Source organism: Phaethon lepturus, unplaced genomic scaffold, assembly GCF_000687285.1.
Source record: "Phaethon lepturus isolate BGI_N335 unplaced genomic scaffold, ASM68728v1 scaffold19753, whole genome shotgun sequence".
Taxonomy (NCBI): domain Eukaryota; kingdom Metazoa; phylum Chordata; class Aves; order Phaethontiformes; family Phaethontidae; genus Phaethon; species Phaethon lepturus.
In genome coordinates, this window is record NW_010531422.1 from 22,644 (window position 1) to 39,036 (window position 16,393).

Here is a 16,393-nt window from a genome sequence, read left to right on the forward strand (position 1 = left end):
GACGTCCCCTGCACCTGGGCTGGGCTGGCAGTGGAGCAGAGCTCTGCCCCGGAGAGGGCGAGCACTGCCCGGAGCCCGCCTGTACCTTGGGCAACTGGAGCCTGCTCTTCCTCTTCTCCCAGCTTTTGTGTGGCTACATGCTTGTTTAATCCTTTCTGTTGTTGGCCAAGGAAAGTTACCGCTTGGGCTCACAATTGAGAACGTGAAGAAACAAAAGACTCATTGCTCTCACTTTTTTCCTCCCTTTTCCTGGCTCCACTCTTTATTGTTCTGAGAATGGAGAGCCTCCTTCCCCCCCCCTCCAAGAATTACAACCATTTTTTTGTTTTGTTTGTCTTTTACAGATCAATTTTGTAGCCTGTCAACTGTTTGCACTTTTGGCTGCATTTTGGTTTCGTATTTACTTGGGTCCCAGTCATGCCAGCTCTGCTGTTCGCCATGCATTTGCCACCCTCTTTGGAATATACTTTGCTGTCTTCTGCTTTGGGTGGTGAGTATTTAGTCACCATGTAGACAAAGCTTGGGTAAAAATATTTTTAAACTTCATATGAGCTTTTCTGGATTACATCATTTTAGTCTTAAAACATTTTCTATGTTACCCTAAAAAAAACCCAGAAATTCCTAACCAGCATAACCATCCCAAACCCTCAAAGTAAAATGGGCCATGAAACTATTTGTAAGTGAGGTATTTAATCTGTGGTGTTTGTGCTGGAAGTTAAAGCCACACCAGTCTGCTGTGAAGATGCTTTTTGGAAAAGATGTGGCCAGTTGGAATGTGCACTTTGAACTAGGCTGCTCTTTCTCTCAGTGAAACACATTGACAATATCTTGTCAATAAGTATTAATTTATGTTGGATATTCAGGCTATAAAGATGTCATTGTGATAATCCATGTTTACAGATACTCTGATATGACATCACATGTATGTCATTTGCATGGAAAAATATTCCCTTGCTCTGAACTGCGAGACCTTTCAAGTCACATAGAAATTATCTAAATACTCGCTTTGTTGTCTTCAAGGTATTCCATTCATCTTTTTGTCCTGGTGATGATGAACTATGGCATTATGAATATGGCAAGTATTCCCAACATCCACAGGTGAGCTGATGTGACTGCAAGTCTGGAGCTGACAACTTCTCTCCTTTCATGGAGAAGCATGAGGGTTTTTTAGGGCCACCTTCTCTTCTTTCCTGCTTTTATTTCTCAGTTACTTGCAGGAGCTTTGTTCATTCAGTTACAGAAGCAGCTGTAATCTCAATTTGTGGTTTTTCATTGACATATTGCATTTCCCTACAAGATTACTGGCCTCAAAAGTTGGCTTTTGCAGACTTAATAATTTATGCCCAAATTGTGGTTTCTTAAACATAATGAAGTCATGTTCTCCTTGGTCTTGTGTCCTTGAGGATCGCTTTTGATAATCCTTTTTAATGTGTTTTCCTCCTTGCTGTTTGGCCTTTAGGTATTTTCCACTTATTCTTGAGTTAGGTGGTTCAAATAAGGTCACTGTGGCAGCTTAACTTAGTGATCTACAAAATTAAGTCTTGTATTTGGTACTGGGCTTTGATCTTGAAAAAGTAGAAAGTACCAGAAATATCACTGATTGAAGCAGAAGCTTATGGCATTATCATGAGAAGGTCTCCACCATGGGATCTTTCTTGTCCCTATACAAATGTCTCAGAGGAAGGAAGACACCTAAGACTCCTAAAGTGCTTTGTCAAATGAGTGCTTTCCTGGCCAAAAGACATAAAGCACTTTCGTATGAAAATGAAAACTACATGGTCGTTATATCTGCTTCTTTCACTGATTAAGAGGAAGTTCATGTGGAAGAACTTCCCTGCTCAGTCACTGAGCCTTCTCGTGTGGGTACCATACTCTCAGAGTTCAGCTTGTGGGAGTTTTTAAAATTGTGTAGGTGGAGTCATTTGCTTCCCATCAGTCTGCGCAAATAGGAATTTTTATTTGTAAAACTGCTACTTTATACCAGGCTAGAAGGATGAGCTGGCAGTTTTTCCTACCTCTTTACTTTTGTGTTGGTCTCCCTAACAGCATGTGGTTAATTCTGTTGTTTCGTTTGGGTGTGTTACAGATGAATTCTATCTCTATGCTGTGTTGCTGTTTCTGTAGCTGCTGCTGAATGCTCACATCCACATCAGTCTGGGCTGGGGAATGGAAACCCTTTCTTTGCTTGTTTTCAGGGCCAGGGCTGTCTGAGGATCTGATGCTCAGATAATAATTTCCCCTTCTTTTTTATCACTTCCTGAGGTGACCCCTTTCTAATAGCCAAATGGGAACCATCACTTATGATTTCTCTAGGATTGTTTAGAAATGTGAACCATAAACAACAGGCCTGTCTATAGCTGTCACTAGAATTTGGACCAGCAAGACAGGTGTTAATCAAAGCGGTTTTCTCTGTCCCCTCAGCAAGTGCAAAGCCCAGAACTCCAGTAACTAATAATTTAAAAGAATTAAATAATTGGACAATGTTTATCAAAAAAAGGCCATCCAGAGAGCAGAAGGAAAAGGTGCTAAAAAATTCTATTATTTGTCTCCTCATCATTGTCCCTGCCTGTCACTTGGAGGAAATGCAGGAGTTACTGATTGTAGATCAGAGGAACCAAGTCCACAGAGGGAATCATCCAATACTTACAAGTTGAGGTTGTGGTAGGGAAACAGGCACAGTCTCAACAGGAAAACCCCTCACTCTTACTGTTTAGCCATTTAGTCACAATGGGAAAAAATAGCTGTATATTGCAACCTAAATTAAGCCGGTTCATATAATGTCACCAACTGCTTCAAGATAGTCATGTGCTGATTTGAGTCAATGTGAAATGGCAATCCAACATGCTGAAAAACCTTAGGAGAGCTGGGAGAAATGGGTTAGAACTTTTCTACTGTATTCCACTAGCCATAGCAGTGTGATTCAAAGTACATCCACATCATTAATTTTGGCAAAATAACAGTGTATTCAAGCTGCTTGAGAATAAGCTTGAAAAATGGCAGCTTAAGGGCTGAACCTATTCATACAGAGGGCCTGTAAGAGCACCGGATCCTTCATAGTGAGGCTCCAAGACTTGGCTTTTTTCCCCCCAAAGCACAAGTGGAATTGAACAAATGAAAAAAAGAAACTACATAGTTTCACCTGCTTGCTCCTTTCCTTGGTTATTTTCTGCTAGTTTGCTCTCTGGTTAGGCTGCTAGCCTTCAAGGCCTATAAATGGACAAATTAATCCAGCATCAAAATGCTGCCAGCTGCAGCAGCAATCCAGTATATCTCTCCCTGCTGGCCTCCCTTTCAATCTAGGTGCTTTATGCTTTAGCATTGAGGCTTATTTTAGATGCTTCGTCCCACCTATCACTGTTACATGTCTGAGCTGGGTGACTTGTCTTTGGAGGGATGCTTGCTGTTCTCTGTTGGTGAGAGGGAGCCTGAGGTCCTTGCTGAGGCTGGACTGGATGCCTGATCCAGATAAAATAAGTTAAAATCTGCTCTGAATCTCCTGAAGAAGCTGTCATGTCCCCTCAGTCTGCCTTTCATCCAGTTGTTTACTGTGGGCCACGAGACCTGCAGGTTGCCTTGCGATCCATCACTGTCACTCACATTGCAGCTTATTAGGCTCCAGAGAGGAAAAACTCACTTGTTTTAAAGCCAGCCATGATTTGACAAAGGCCTGGCTTATTTTCAGTCATATGCTGACTCACTGTCTTGTCGGATTTCACCTTTAGTTCCCCACCATGATCAATCCTCCCATGGGTCTGGGGAGACCCTGCTTGGCAATGTGTGCTTACCAGCCTGCCTGACCTCCCGTGGCTCAGCTCCGCTGGGTGTACAGGATGTGCGGTCTCATTCTGTAGTCTGTAGGTCTTTGCATCTTCTCCCCCATGTGGCTAGCTTCTGATGCAGGTGACACCAGTAGACCTGGTCCTGCCCTGTCCATGTGATGCAAGCCTGTCATTCTGGTGTCCCAGTTCTCCATTGCACTGTCTAGTTTGCTTCATGTAGTCTGTTTCCAAATATCCATCCACTTCTTACCTCCCCAGTATCCTTTCTTGCTCAGGTAAATACAGGGAGAATTTAGTTGTATGAAAGACTGCATCTGCCCCACCTAGACACTGCATCACTTCCAGTCCTCAGACCGTTCAACTCTTAATATAGAAAGAGTCATGCTACTGTCCTGCCCAACATAATTTTCTGATCATCTTGAAAAACAGAGAGTGAATTTGTCACACCCCACTTACGGAATGCTTCTTCAGTTGGACTCGATGATCTTAAAGGTCCTTTCCAGTCTAAATGGTTCAGTGATTCTTCTGAAAGACGGGATATTTCAGCACGTAGAGCTGAAAAGATTAGTCTATGTATCATTACCTGCCTTTATACAGAACCACAGACTCACAGAATGGTAGAGATTGGAAGGGACCTCTGAAGATCATCTGGTCCAACTCCCCTGCCAAGGCAGGATCACCTAGAGCAGGTTGCACAGGGACGTGTCCAGTCGGGTTTTTAAGGCCTCCAGAGGAGGAGACTCCACAACCTCTCTGGGCAGCCTGTCCCAGTGCTCCGTCACCCACACAGTAAAGAAATTTTTCCTCAAGTTCAGGTGGAACTTCCTGTGCTGCAGTTTATGCCCATTGCCCCTCGTCCTACCGCTGGGCACTACTGAAAAGAGACTGGCTCCATCCTCCTGACAGCTACCCTTCAGATATTTATAGACACTGATAAAGTCCCCTCTCAGCCTTCTCTTCTCCAGACTAAACAGCCCCAGGTCTCTCAGCCTTTCCTCATACAAGAGATGTTCCAGACCCTTCATCATCCTTGTAGCCCTCCATTGGACTCTTTCCAAAAGTTCCCTGTCTCTCTTGAACTGGGGAGCCCAGAACTGGACACAATACTCCAGATGAGGCCTCACCAGCGCAGACTAGAGGGGGAGGATAACCTCTCTTGACCTGCTGGTCACACTCTTACAAATTCAAAATCAGAAGAGAGAAAATATCTTAAACTTTAAATATTTTAGTTTCTGGTAGATCTGAGGAAGAGTTGTACATGTAGATAAAGAATATTTAGAGATGAAAAAGGCAGTGGATAACTTCAATGATGCACATACAGTATCATCTAGTTTCAAATACTTGAATCAGACAGAAATTTCAAAATAATATGTGAGGGTGGGAACTGAAATTGAAATGCTCAACTTGGAAGTGATCCTATTTCTTCTTTGCTTTCCCCCCCCACCCCTGCAGTGTGAGGAGACACCTCTATAATGTTTCAGCTGGACCAAACCATCTTTGAAAATTTCTTTGAAATTTCTCTTTGAAAATTTCTGCCAGATCTTGTAACGTAGCTTCAGACTTGTTAACAACCTAATTTGCAAAAATCAAACTCCACTCCTAAACAAGCCCAAACCCAGTTTGAGTGATTCTCCTTCTTGTTGGTACTTGTGTTCGTAACTATGTATTCTGTATCTTATGTTTTTAGGTACTCCTTTGTCGTAGCTATGGGATACCTCACGTTGTGCCACATAAGCCGAATATACATATTTCATTATGGTATTCTCACTACAGATTTTTCCGGGTGAGTGAGTCTGCAAGCTGTGTCAATTAGTATGAGTTGAGTTCCGTATGTTTTAAGAATAATTTTTATGTTATCTGTGGAGCACCTTCAATTTTGTTTCCCTTAATCTTTTTCTAAGACTTTTTGGTGTGGGTGGTTTTTTTTGGTTTGGTTTGGTGGGGGTTTTTTTTGTTTTTTTGGGTTTGTTTTTTTTTTTTAAGGAAGGAATAAACACTGTGATTTTTTTTTGCATTGACTCATTGTTTCTGCTGTTTTCTTGCTAGGCACTATCTAGTTAGGAAGGTAGAGCTTGGTTAGCTAGACTTCCACCTAGAGCAGCCTGGGAGGATAAGTCTGCACAGTCGCTTGCTGGAACTGGAGGAGCGCTTATAGCCCTGGTGAGCAGCATGGCTGGTGCTCTGGTCCCTGGTGGTCTGCCCCAAGAGGTGGGGTGGGCTGCTCTCCTCCCACCTTCCTAGGCACAGCTATTGGCTCCAGGTCATCCTTTCTCCCCATTCTGATTTATCTTGATGCCCCAGCTGGGAAGGTGTTTCCCACCCCAGGCACTCCAGTGGGCAGGAGGGGTGGACTTGGGCAGGGAAGCTGGGTGGTGGGTGGGTAACCTGGGCAAAGAGACATGAGACCAGCTTTCGCTTTTGCCACTGGTCCTACTATGGGTTCTCTCACAGCGGGCAGGTTGTGGCTGCTGTTTAAATAGCAGAACTTTTATATGCCATGCATGTCTGTAGAACAGTGTTTTTCACATACGCTGTAGTACCTATTTGATTTCACTGAAACAGTAGAGGATGCTTTGCAAAAATATAGACAGCTAACTTTATATATTTTGTTTATGAGAGGAAAGTATATTTTTGCATGATTTAAAAACTATGCTAATCTGTATTCCACTTGTTTAATTGAATGTCTTGAATACAGAGTAATTAGTAACATACTATGAAAAACCTTTGTAAACTGGCACAGTGAGTTACAGACGCCTCTTCCAAGCCTCTGTCTTCTTGTGGGCAACTGGAGTTTTTTGCTGTCTGTGTGCATGTGTCTCTGTGTGAGGTGGTGGTGGGTTGAAGCATTTAATTAAATTGTGAGGGGAAAGTTCTTCTGAGACTTGAGTTTTTTATTAGAGGAGGGGGCAAAAATGTGAACTCATACATGTAGAGAAATTTATTTCTATATTTTTTCTGTGTTGTTTTTTTTTTAATACATAAAAGCATGTCCTAAAAGAGCATGACATACCAAGAAGCCTATAAATGGGATAGGAATGCTATAGCTCTGTGTGTGTGTGTGAGACAGAGAGAGAAATACAAGAGAGCATGCTTTTCTGAATAGTGCATTCAGAAATGCACTGTGAGGTGTATTAGCTGTCTCCCTCTGAAGACACTTAATAAAGATCTAGCTGAGACTGGGGGTGGAAGAAGAGCTTGGTTATTGTGGTGCTTGTTTGTATTATAGACTAGGTAGTATTTTCTGCTCTGTTGATGAAAAGGAAGCTACTCCTATCTAATGATATCTTGAGGATAATAATGGTACTGAAAGAATAATACCTGAACTTACTCTGTTGTTTGATTTTTCTCCTGATGCTTTAAGATATAAACAGATTCCTAAACTTCAGTCAAACATAAAACTGCCAAGTGGTAAACAACTGGAAAATGTAGTATGGATATGAGCTACATCTTAACAGTATATTTTAAAAACTAAGAATAAATAAAAATATCATAGTGCTAGTAATAAAAGTTTGCAATCCTAATTGCTCAAACCCAGGTCAGCCTCATAAGTCTGTCTTCAAACCTGTTTTCCTCAGCTGTAAATACTGTGCCCACTGAGGCTTCATGCATATACCTAAACAGATGTGATGACCCAGAGAGACAAAATATACTCCCTGACCACAGTTTTACCATATATGAGCAGCAACTGAACCTCCTCTTGCTCCTTCTCCCATGTGTGGTGGTTCCACATCTATTGCATGTGGTAGTAGGGAAGCATTCAAACAGGCTCCTGGCTGGAAGGATGGCCTTAAAGTTCTCGCTCAGGACTTCAGAAACAACTGAGACAGAATCCATGGAGCGATCCTCATCTCTCTCCAGCCTCCCACCCTTCTAGGCAAACGTGGCTGGGAATATACACAGAGAAGACAAAACACTGGATTTAAGGGAATCTTTAAGAGGCAGGAAAAAGCCTGTCATCTACTGACTTGTATTTGAGGTCTCAGTATCCCCTAAGTCTCTGGTGATATTTGATTGCAAGGAGGAAGTTTTAATCCACATCAAATAGGCACGTAGCCAGTTCTAGTGCCGTCAGCTTTCCAGTGTTGGTTCCCTAAAGTGATGAGCCAGATGTTAAATGAGTGTTTCCTAGTGTCGGTGCTGAAAGCTGGCATACCTCATTTGCTCGCTTGACCTGCTTTGTGCACTTAACAGTTTGCATGCGTAACCCTTGTGTGCTTGCAAATATATTTTTTTGGTTCTTTAGTAATAGTTGGTTGTGCTATTTGGAGTCCCACCATTTTGAGAACACAACTGGTAAAATATAGGTAGAGATGGAGAGGGAACAAGGTAACTTTTGAGTCATGTCTTAAATAAACTGGAAAGTAGAAAATCAAACTGTGACTCACCACTTCAAGGTTAAGTAGTAAGGAAACTTGTTCTCTACTGATGGCTAGTTAATTCTTATAACTCATGCAAGGGATAGGTTTGGTCACTGACTCCCACAATTAAAACTGTACTAAAGCTGCTTGCAGCAATTTGTTTCATGTATTGCATAGTACTTAGGTGAAAAGTCCATTTTTTTTAAACTACGTGCCAGGTTTTAATGAAAACCAGTTCCAGTTTGCCACTCGTTAATTTTGATTACTGTTAAAAAATGTATATGTATTTTATCAGAGTTCTTTATATTATTTCACAAAAATATAATGACGTAATTCAGGACTTTTCTCCAGACTACTTTCTCAAAAAAACTATTCATTTTTGAATGCTAACTGTAAAATAACTGAATGCTGTGCTTCCCCCTTAAATCAGTCTTTGAGAGAAATGTGCATATTTTATTTTGCTTGGTTTGCCAAGGCATTTATACATTGTACCTAGGAATACTAAACCTTAACTCTTTCTCTCTTTTTCTCTCTCTTATTTTTTCTTCTTTATGCTAAGAGGATTATGCTGGTAAGTTGCCTGGTTTCTATACAACTTCATAAAAATGGTGATGCTAACATACAGTTTGGGTTTTTTTCTTTGTATCACAGGCTCAGACTAATTATAGTAATATTATGGCTTTAGGGAGAAATTAGTTTAAAATAAATCAAGGTATCTTGATTGGAATTTTTGGAAACTAGTAATAGATATGGTTTCAATCTAGCAAGCTGCATCAACAAATGCCATATGCATATCATCATCTGGATGGAATTCAGAGAAGCTTCTCATCCGTATGAAGTTGTGTCTGCTTTAATCCTCTGCTTGATTAAGACCATAGAGCTTTTTGGTTTCCTCTTTGAATTCTTGCTGTGTCTGAGCAAAACTTCCTAATGTTGCAGCTCATTTGGTGAATGCCAGGGAATGATCCTGCATATGTGAGTTTCTTGGTGCCGTTCCTCACAGAAAAGAAACTCAGTTTGTGAAATCGCCACGCACACTGGCATCGCTTTCAATGCTTTGTTGGACTTAGAGAGACCAGAGCTGAATTATCAGGTTGACTTGAGCAGTTTTCCTCCCTATTGATGTCAAATCTGTACCTTTTACATGAGTGTTTTGGTGGACATCGCTCTCCAGAAGGATCGGACATCTTTATGTGTTCGCTCTTTCCCAAGTGCAGAAGAGCAGCAGCATTCTCAGCAAACTGCTTAGAAAGGGATGGCCATTGAAAGAGCCCTCTCGAAAAGCCACATAAGCAGATACTTTAGTAACAAGTGTCACTTCAGGCACTGAGTTTTTGTTCGGTGGTTAGTGCTTTGTTGCTGGTTTTTCCCCTCTCAGTGGCTTAGTATCAACCACAAAAGAAAGGAACAAAGGTACAACAGGCGTTTTTCACAAAGGAAATATATTTGCTGGTGGAAACAAACACAGATGTACTCTGTTGCTGTGTTAAAACACAATGCAGAAAAACCAACTGGTCCTGTGAGTTGAGTTGGTTATTTTTATTTTCTTGCCTTTTAAACGTATGATGTGCAATACGTTGTTGAAGTGTATGTTCCAGCAGCTCTGGGTAGCTTTAGTCCTCAGCACGTCCCCAGAGGCCATACAGCAGGGCACGTGCAGGGCGAGTAAGGGGAGGTCAGTCGGTCTTCCGTGCCCACTCACTGCTCGACTGCTCTGCTGGGTGTTTGTCCGCTTGAAACTGCACTGAGATTCACTTACCATTGGTTACACAGAACCCCTGCAAGAGCTGCAATGTGGGAATTAACCAAAATTCAAGCAGGCAGTCATTACTAGAGAGTTCCACACATCTAGTGCATCCCAGGACACTTCTCCAGCAGTAAATACTCTTTTAAGTGAAATGCTTCTGTTGTGAAGGTGTAAGAAATGCTCCTTGAGAGCTTTCAACAAAAAAAATGCGTGAAGCAAATCAGAGGGATGGACGTGTTCAGTGAAGTATTTTTCTTCTGTGTGCTTCAGCACTTCTTCATTTTGCTGTCGAAAGCAGAAGTAGGAGCCCGCTGCCAGTGAAGCCGTTGTGGCGTCTCTGGCTCGGCCGTCCCCTCGGCAGCATGTTTAATGTCGTAACAGAGTGTGACTGCGTGAACTTCTCATCATGGCTTCAGGGCTAAAGACATAAACCTGAAATAAATGTTTGCCGATTTGCACTCTTGTCTGCAATGAGCCTTTTGACTCCACCTCCTCTCTTAGTGAAATCAGGTCAGTGGAAACTATTTCCAGCAAGCGTGTGCCAGACTCCTCCACGGGATTACCTAAGGTCAGGCAGGCTCTGCTTGGTAAACGTCTTTTCTCTCATAAGCATCGAAGCTGGCTCAGTGCAGAAGCCAGGCTGTGATACAGGGAGGATCCCCACCGCAGGCTACAAACCGATGCTGACATCTTTAGTTTCACTGGCCGGTGCTTCTGGGCCAGTTTCTTTCACTGGGACAAGCCAGGTTTAAAAATGACATTTAACTGGTATGTTTTCATTTGGAAGGTTTAATTAGGGGGGTAAAGCCCTCTATTCAGCATTCTCTGTAAGCTGCTGCATCTTTGTCATCTTGTGTTATTTTTCAAGGCATCTAATTTAAGGTAAAGACAGTTTTGGGTTGGGGTTTTTTATTTGCTGAAACTTCCTATTTCATACTGACTTCTGGGGGCAATTTCTTGATGTTTTGTTGGTTGTGGTTTTTTAAATTAAATGTTGGCCACTATAGTTTGTGTGTAGGAGGTACAATGCAGCTACAACCTGAGGTTAAAATCTTAGCCAATATATAAAACATAGAGGGGCAAAAAAAGTCACAGTAGCACAGGTAAATCAAATTCTGTGTTTCTGTGCTGGTGTGTAACTAGTGCTTAGTAGGCGAAGAGGAGAGGATGTGGAATCACCACTCTGCATGTGGCTGCAAAGCAATTGGAAGGTGTTCAAATACGATGGAGTTCAAGCCATTTAGGCTTTTTAAATATGTTTCATTTCAAATGCTTCCTTACTAGGGGAAGGCTTTCATGCCTCATCTGCAAATGCAAGTATAGTAGGTAGATTTTCTTTTTAAGTTCAACCTAATAATTTGGCCCACTCCAGTAACCTATGCATCTCAAAATTTGGGAGAAGGAAAGGTTATCAGAAGTTTTATAGTTTTGTTAACTCCCTTTCTTGTTTGTAGCACTACTGACTTTTTCCAGTAGAGTCTAAAATTTAAAATATTATCATGTTGGAAACAGTTGACTATACGTGATATGATGCTGTATTTTGTGTATTAATTTACGCAATGTTTTATTGCTGTTTAAAATTAGAGCTTGCCTGAAAGCCTGACTAGAAATGACAATTGGATACTCTGATATTGCCAAGTTTTAATAACCAAAACTCACGTGTGTATTTAGGAAATGATGATACAATTTTTTCCCCTTAAATTAAATGTATTTTTCTTATTTAATTTTTAATATTGTTTCAAGACTTCAAATCCTCATGCATTGCTCTGCAAATATGGGGGAAAGGTGTATTTTTCATTCTGAAGAAACAAAAAGTCTTGCTCTGTGTGTGTGTGATGAGGAGAGACTGGTGAGTCCCTGGGGAGGAGTGGGACAGGTGTGGGTGTGCAGAAAGTGGGGGGCCTCCACACCCCAAAGGGGTGCCAGAAGGGAGAGCTCCAGTACTGCCATTGTTGTGCTCTGCCCTTTCCTGCAGCGAAGGCTTGGTCCTCCAGTGAGATCAAGTCAGTGGGGGAATGGTAGACGGGTGAGGAAGATGCTCCCTGTTCACCCGAAACCTTGCTTACCCTTTGTGTGAAGCGCTTAACGATATCTGATACTCACCTTTTGAAAGATTTAGAGGGTGTCATCCCATTGCCACTGCAGAGCAGGTTTCCACCTTCCCGAGTAGGGTATAGAAGAGATGCGTAGATGTGTAATACAGTGATGGCAGGAGAGAGAACTGAAGGTCTCTCGGACGCACTTTGTGGGTCGCCCTCCCACCCACAGTGTCAGCAGCGTCACTTTTGTGCTTGCTTGTCTCCTCTGGAGCTGGGATTTGAGGGCGGCAGACCGTCTGTATTTTCTGGTTACAATGCAGGAGAGGCAGACTTGTTCTGCCGGCTTACAGTGTGCCGTCAATGAGGCGATGAATTCCTAACAGAGATGAAGAGAACCACCCTCTTCTCTGTGCTTATACGTTGTATGACTTCAGTGCAGGCTGCACTTCTGCTTCCCTCGGTTAATCAGCACGTCAGGATTGTTTGCATTTTGGTTCTCTCTGGCTTACAGTGGGGGGCCCAATTTTCTAAGACAAGTGTCTAAATTTAGGCACTTGAAGGCACACGGTTTTGGCTGTGAGCCTGAGTTCTGAAATTTACCACTTCAATATTGGCATAAAATGCTTGCTGTAAGAAACATCTGCAACAAATTGAACCAATTTGAAACAAGTGTTAGTGTTCATCCATAAAGCTAAAAGGTCAAGTACTGACAAAATAAAAATCTGTGTTTACTGCAGTAGAACTGCTGGTTCACCGACAGCCTCTGTCTCTCTTAAGGATTAAAAAATCTGCTTTTTCATATGGTTATAGTATTGGGATTTATGTATCTTTGAAAGCAAAGCTAAATTTTGCCTGAATGGGAAAATCTACTTTGAGAAATGGGATGCTGAAGATAATGGTGAAAACAGCTTATAAATAACTTTTCTTGAAAGACGAGTTGGAATAAAAATTAGAATGATTATTTCACAGTATCGGAGTTGTCTGGAAGGTGAAAAGTCATTGTTGCATTCGTCCATTCCTTAGCTGTGATCAGGTCTAGGTGACCCAAGGAGAGCTGCTGTACAAACCCTTGTGTTATGGTTGTATTCCAGACCCATGTGTATTTAAGCTTGTTCTGGATTTTATGTGCAAGCAATTTTACTGACATTTCAAGGACATACTGCTGATATGATAAAAATTGTTTCTGATTAAGAAATTGGCTGATATTGCTTGTTCTCTGTTTTTGGGTAGAAAATGCAAATTACTCAACCCATGCAGAATTACATGTGGACTCTTGAAAAAGACCACCCATATATTGTATCAAAAAAAAGACCACTTATGATGAAAGAATGTCTTTTTCCAGTATTCTTGTGTTTACCATGTTCAGCATATTAATTAACTTGAAAATTGGTTTGATTTATCATAGTGGGATAATCAGATTGCAAACAGTTTATCTTAGCTATTTGATTTATATTTGATTGTAACCAGTTGGTTGATTTTAATCGAGGATGATTCAGAATACCTTGAAAAGCTCTGCAGAACATGAATATTTGACTGTTATTTTAGACAGAGATATCACTGAATATAACTTTATTTGTTTTTTGTTTTTTGTTTTTTTTTCTTACCTTGAGAAATCAGTTGGGAAAATACAGAGCTCAAACTTAAGAAAAAGCCTTCAGCTTTTTTTCTTTCATTGGATTCCAGAAAATAGATTACAATGTTTAAAATGAATAGCCATAATATTTGGAGTAATCATCTATGTCTCTTTAAAAAGTTCCATATACCAGTCAAACTCTGCAAACAGCATGTACAGAAACTCAGGTTTTAATTTCCATGTCTTCAATGAAATGTTGAAGACAACGTTTGTGTTCAAGCAGAAACCTCTGTATGGTTTACGTTGATAATTTATCACCAAATTGAGAAACATTCCATTGTATTAACCCTCATAGAAGACAAATCTTTTCTGTGGAACTGGTTTTACATACAATAATCACAATTATGCTTTGAAAATAATGATGCATCCTCATCACCCGTTACAACCTCCTGGCTATTGTGGCTGTGAAGGTCTCATAGGTAGTGTGAGATCTGGGCACCCTGCGCTGGTGTCCTCAGTGGCAGAGCGATGGGGAGAGGCAGTGTTAGCAGGTGCTTATCCCTCACCTTGCCTGCCATAGGTCCTTCCAGAATACAGGTGTTGAGCAAGAGGTTTTGTGTTTAGGGCTCCACAGCCCTTAGAAGCTGTATATGGACCACAGTTAACCCTGGAGCTTCTGCCTATGAGGGACTGCTTAGTTGTCCCCACGGCTTTTCCCCCATCTTTCTTCTTACGTACCTCTGAATGCTTCTGGCTGTGTCCTTTACCCTCATGGGGACCAGCTCGTGATGCCACCAAGCTGAGTTTTGCCTTTTTTCTATTCCTCAGCTGCAGCAAATCACATTTGCCTACAGTGCCAAGCAGCTCTGTAAAGCTGGATACGGGAAGTATAAGCAGTCCTACTGAACATAGTGGCTATTCCTACGCTGCTTGTTTGGTTGGCTCCAAAGCTGCTGGGTTGTTGTAGCCTGTAAGCATGGCTCAGGTACAGCTGGCTCATGTTTTTGGGAGGCTCCAGATCCCACATGCCCAACCACTTCCCGTTGGATGGTGCATCTTGGACTTGCTGGCCACAAGGCAGTTGCGTGACCACGAAGCAAGCGGGAAACTCCTGTGCTGACAGCTATTCTGGTATTTGCACGTAGTCCTAATTGATAGGGCTATTCATGTGGGGAAATAAGCATGTGTATCTGCAGAGTCGACATTTTTTTAGGGCACTGAGGAGACAGACAACAAGAGAGTAACAGAAAGGAGAGCCAGAGTTGTGTTGCAACAGTATTGCTGGATTCTAGTGTTGCATTGTATGGGGCTTGAGTTTGGTCTTTGCCTGAAAGGAAGCCCAGTGGACTGCAGAAGCTGGTATTTCTTAGTGGTGTGATTTCTTCTGAACTACAATTTGCACAGCCTCAGAATGGAGAGACATAAAATAAGGCTTTGTGTGCACTTAGCAATTAAAAATTCCTGTGCAAGTTACTGTGGGGTTGTTTTGAACCCAGACAATTGTCTTATGCCTGAGTTCCTCCTTCAACTTTAATTGGATGTTTTCCACTTGTTGCTAATACAGTTTACGCCTTTTAAATGGATACATACATTCAGTAAGAAAGTTGGGAATAATTTGTGTTACAAGACATTTAACTGTTGTTTCTGTCTTTGTTATAGTCCGCTGATGATAATTACGCAGAAGATCACAACACTTGCATGCCAGTTACATGATGGTAAGAAAAGGAATCTCTTCCCATGGCCTGAAGACAGCCTTTTCATTCCAGCGCAATCTATGGTTGATTACGGAGTAGATGAATGTTGTTCTGAATAAAGGAAAAAGCTTTGTGGAGGGAAATGAGAAACTTCAAGTTTTGATCAGTTCTCTAGGATCAAACTGTCTTTGCAGTAACAAAGACAACTGTTTTCCGCTTTGGGAGCTCTGCTTCCGTGGTCCCCAGTTCGCATGTTAGCTAGCGCCTGCATCCGCTGTTTGGATGCTGCAGTGCATTCCCGTTAAGCTTGCTGCAGCTCTTCTTGGGTCTCAAAAATCAAGAGCTGTATTTGATAACTTGGTTCAGCCATTAATGTCAATGTAGCAAAAAATATCCTATCCCTGATACATTCAGCAATAAGGTACTCCATGAGTTGTGAGAGATGGAATTCAGCAGCTTTTCCCCAGTGCAGGGAGAAGCACAGTTGCAAGCAAAATAACATTGTCTCCAGTCTTGTGCTGTGCTGTGACAAAGAGCGTTATTATTTCCCAGTAAATGCCTGTGTCTAGTACCGTGCAAAGGCTGGAAATGTCAGTTGTCATCAGTACCGTTATTGCTCCTGTCTCCTGATGTTGCCGTGTGAACTCCTAGTGGTCTGAGGCCCATTGCATTATGAGCTGCGGGTCACTAAATAAGTAGCCTGCTATATAAGAGTTCTTATGGTCTAGGATTTAGGCACTGGCCGCACCACAGACTGCAGGGTCTGGCGTTGTTCGCAAGCCAGGTTTGCACAAGTGGGTCTCATGCTTTTAGCTGGCTATAACGGGTGCAGCTTGAAGCTCTGTGTGGGCTAATTGACCTTGTCGTTGACAGTCACGTTGCTGGGGCCACTCTGCTTCTGGTATTCGAGCCAGCCAGCTCAGGTACCGCTGCGTGCCACAGCGGTGTGCAGCCTAGATGCACACCTAGAGCGTTGAAGGTAAACGAACAGGCGGAAAGGACGAGGTAACAGCAGAGGCAGGAGCATTTTAAGCACAGCAGGAGTCCTGCAGGTTAACGATGGTGGAAAAGGCTCGTTTTGTTGTGCACATCCCTATATGGAGCAGTTGATCAAATGATGATCAAGCTTGCAGTTCAAGCGTCAGTGACAAATTTCTATTTGTAAAAATTTAACGCAGCTGCCCCTAAATGGAAACAGACAAA

General features: G+C 42.0%; 1 protein-coding gene across 1 annotated transcript in view; it reads left to right on the forward strand.

Moving 5' to 3' along the window:
- Window positions 1–344: 344 nt before the first annotated feature.
- MBOAT1 (membrane bound O-acyltransferase domain containing 1) overlaps window positions 345–16,393 on the forward strand; it is a gene marked incomplete at its 5' end in the record, with an annotated part of 32,701 nt that continues 16,652 nt past the window's right edge. The window contains 4 exons of the mRNA XM_010284558.1: window positions 345–490; window positions 1,021–1,098; window positions 5,467–5,562; window positions 15,156–15,211. Coding sequence (XP_010282860.1) covers window positions 345–490; window positions 1,021–1,098; window positions 5,467–5,562; window positions 15,156–15,211 — 376 coding nt within the window. The remainder of the gene's footprint in view (window positions 491–1,020; window positions 1,099–5,466; window positions 5,563–15,155; window positions 15,212–16,393) is intronic.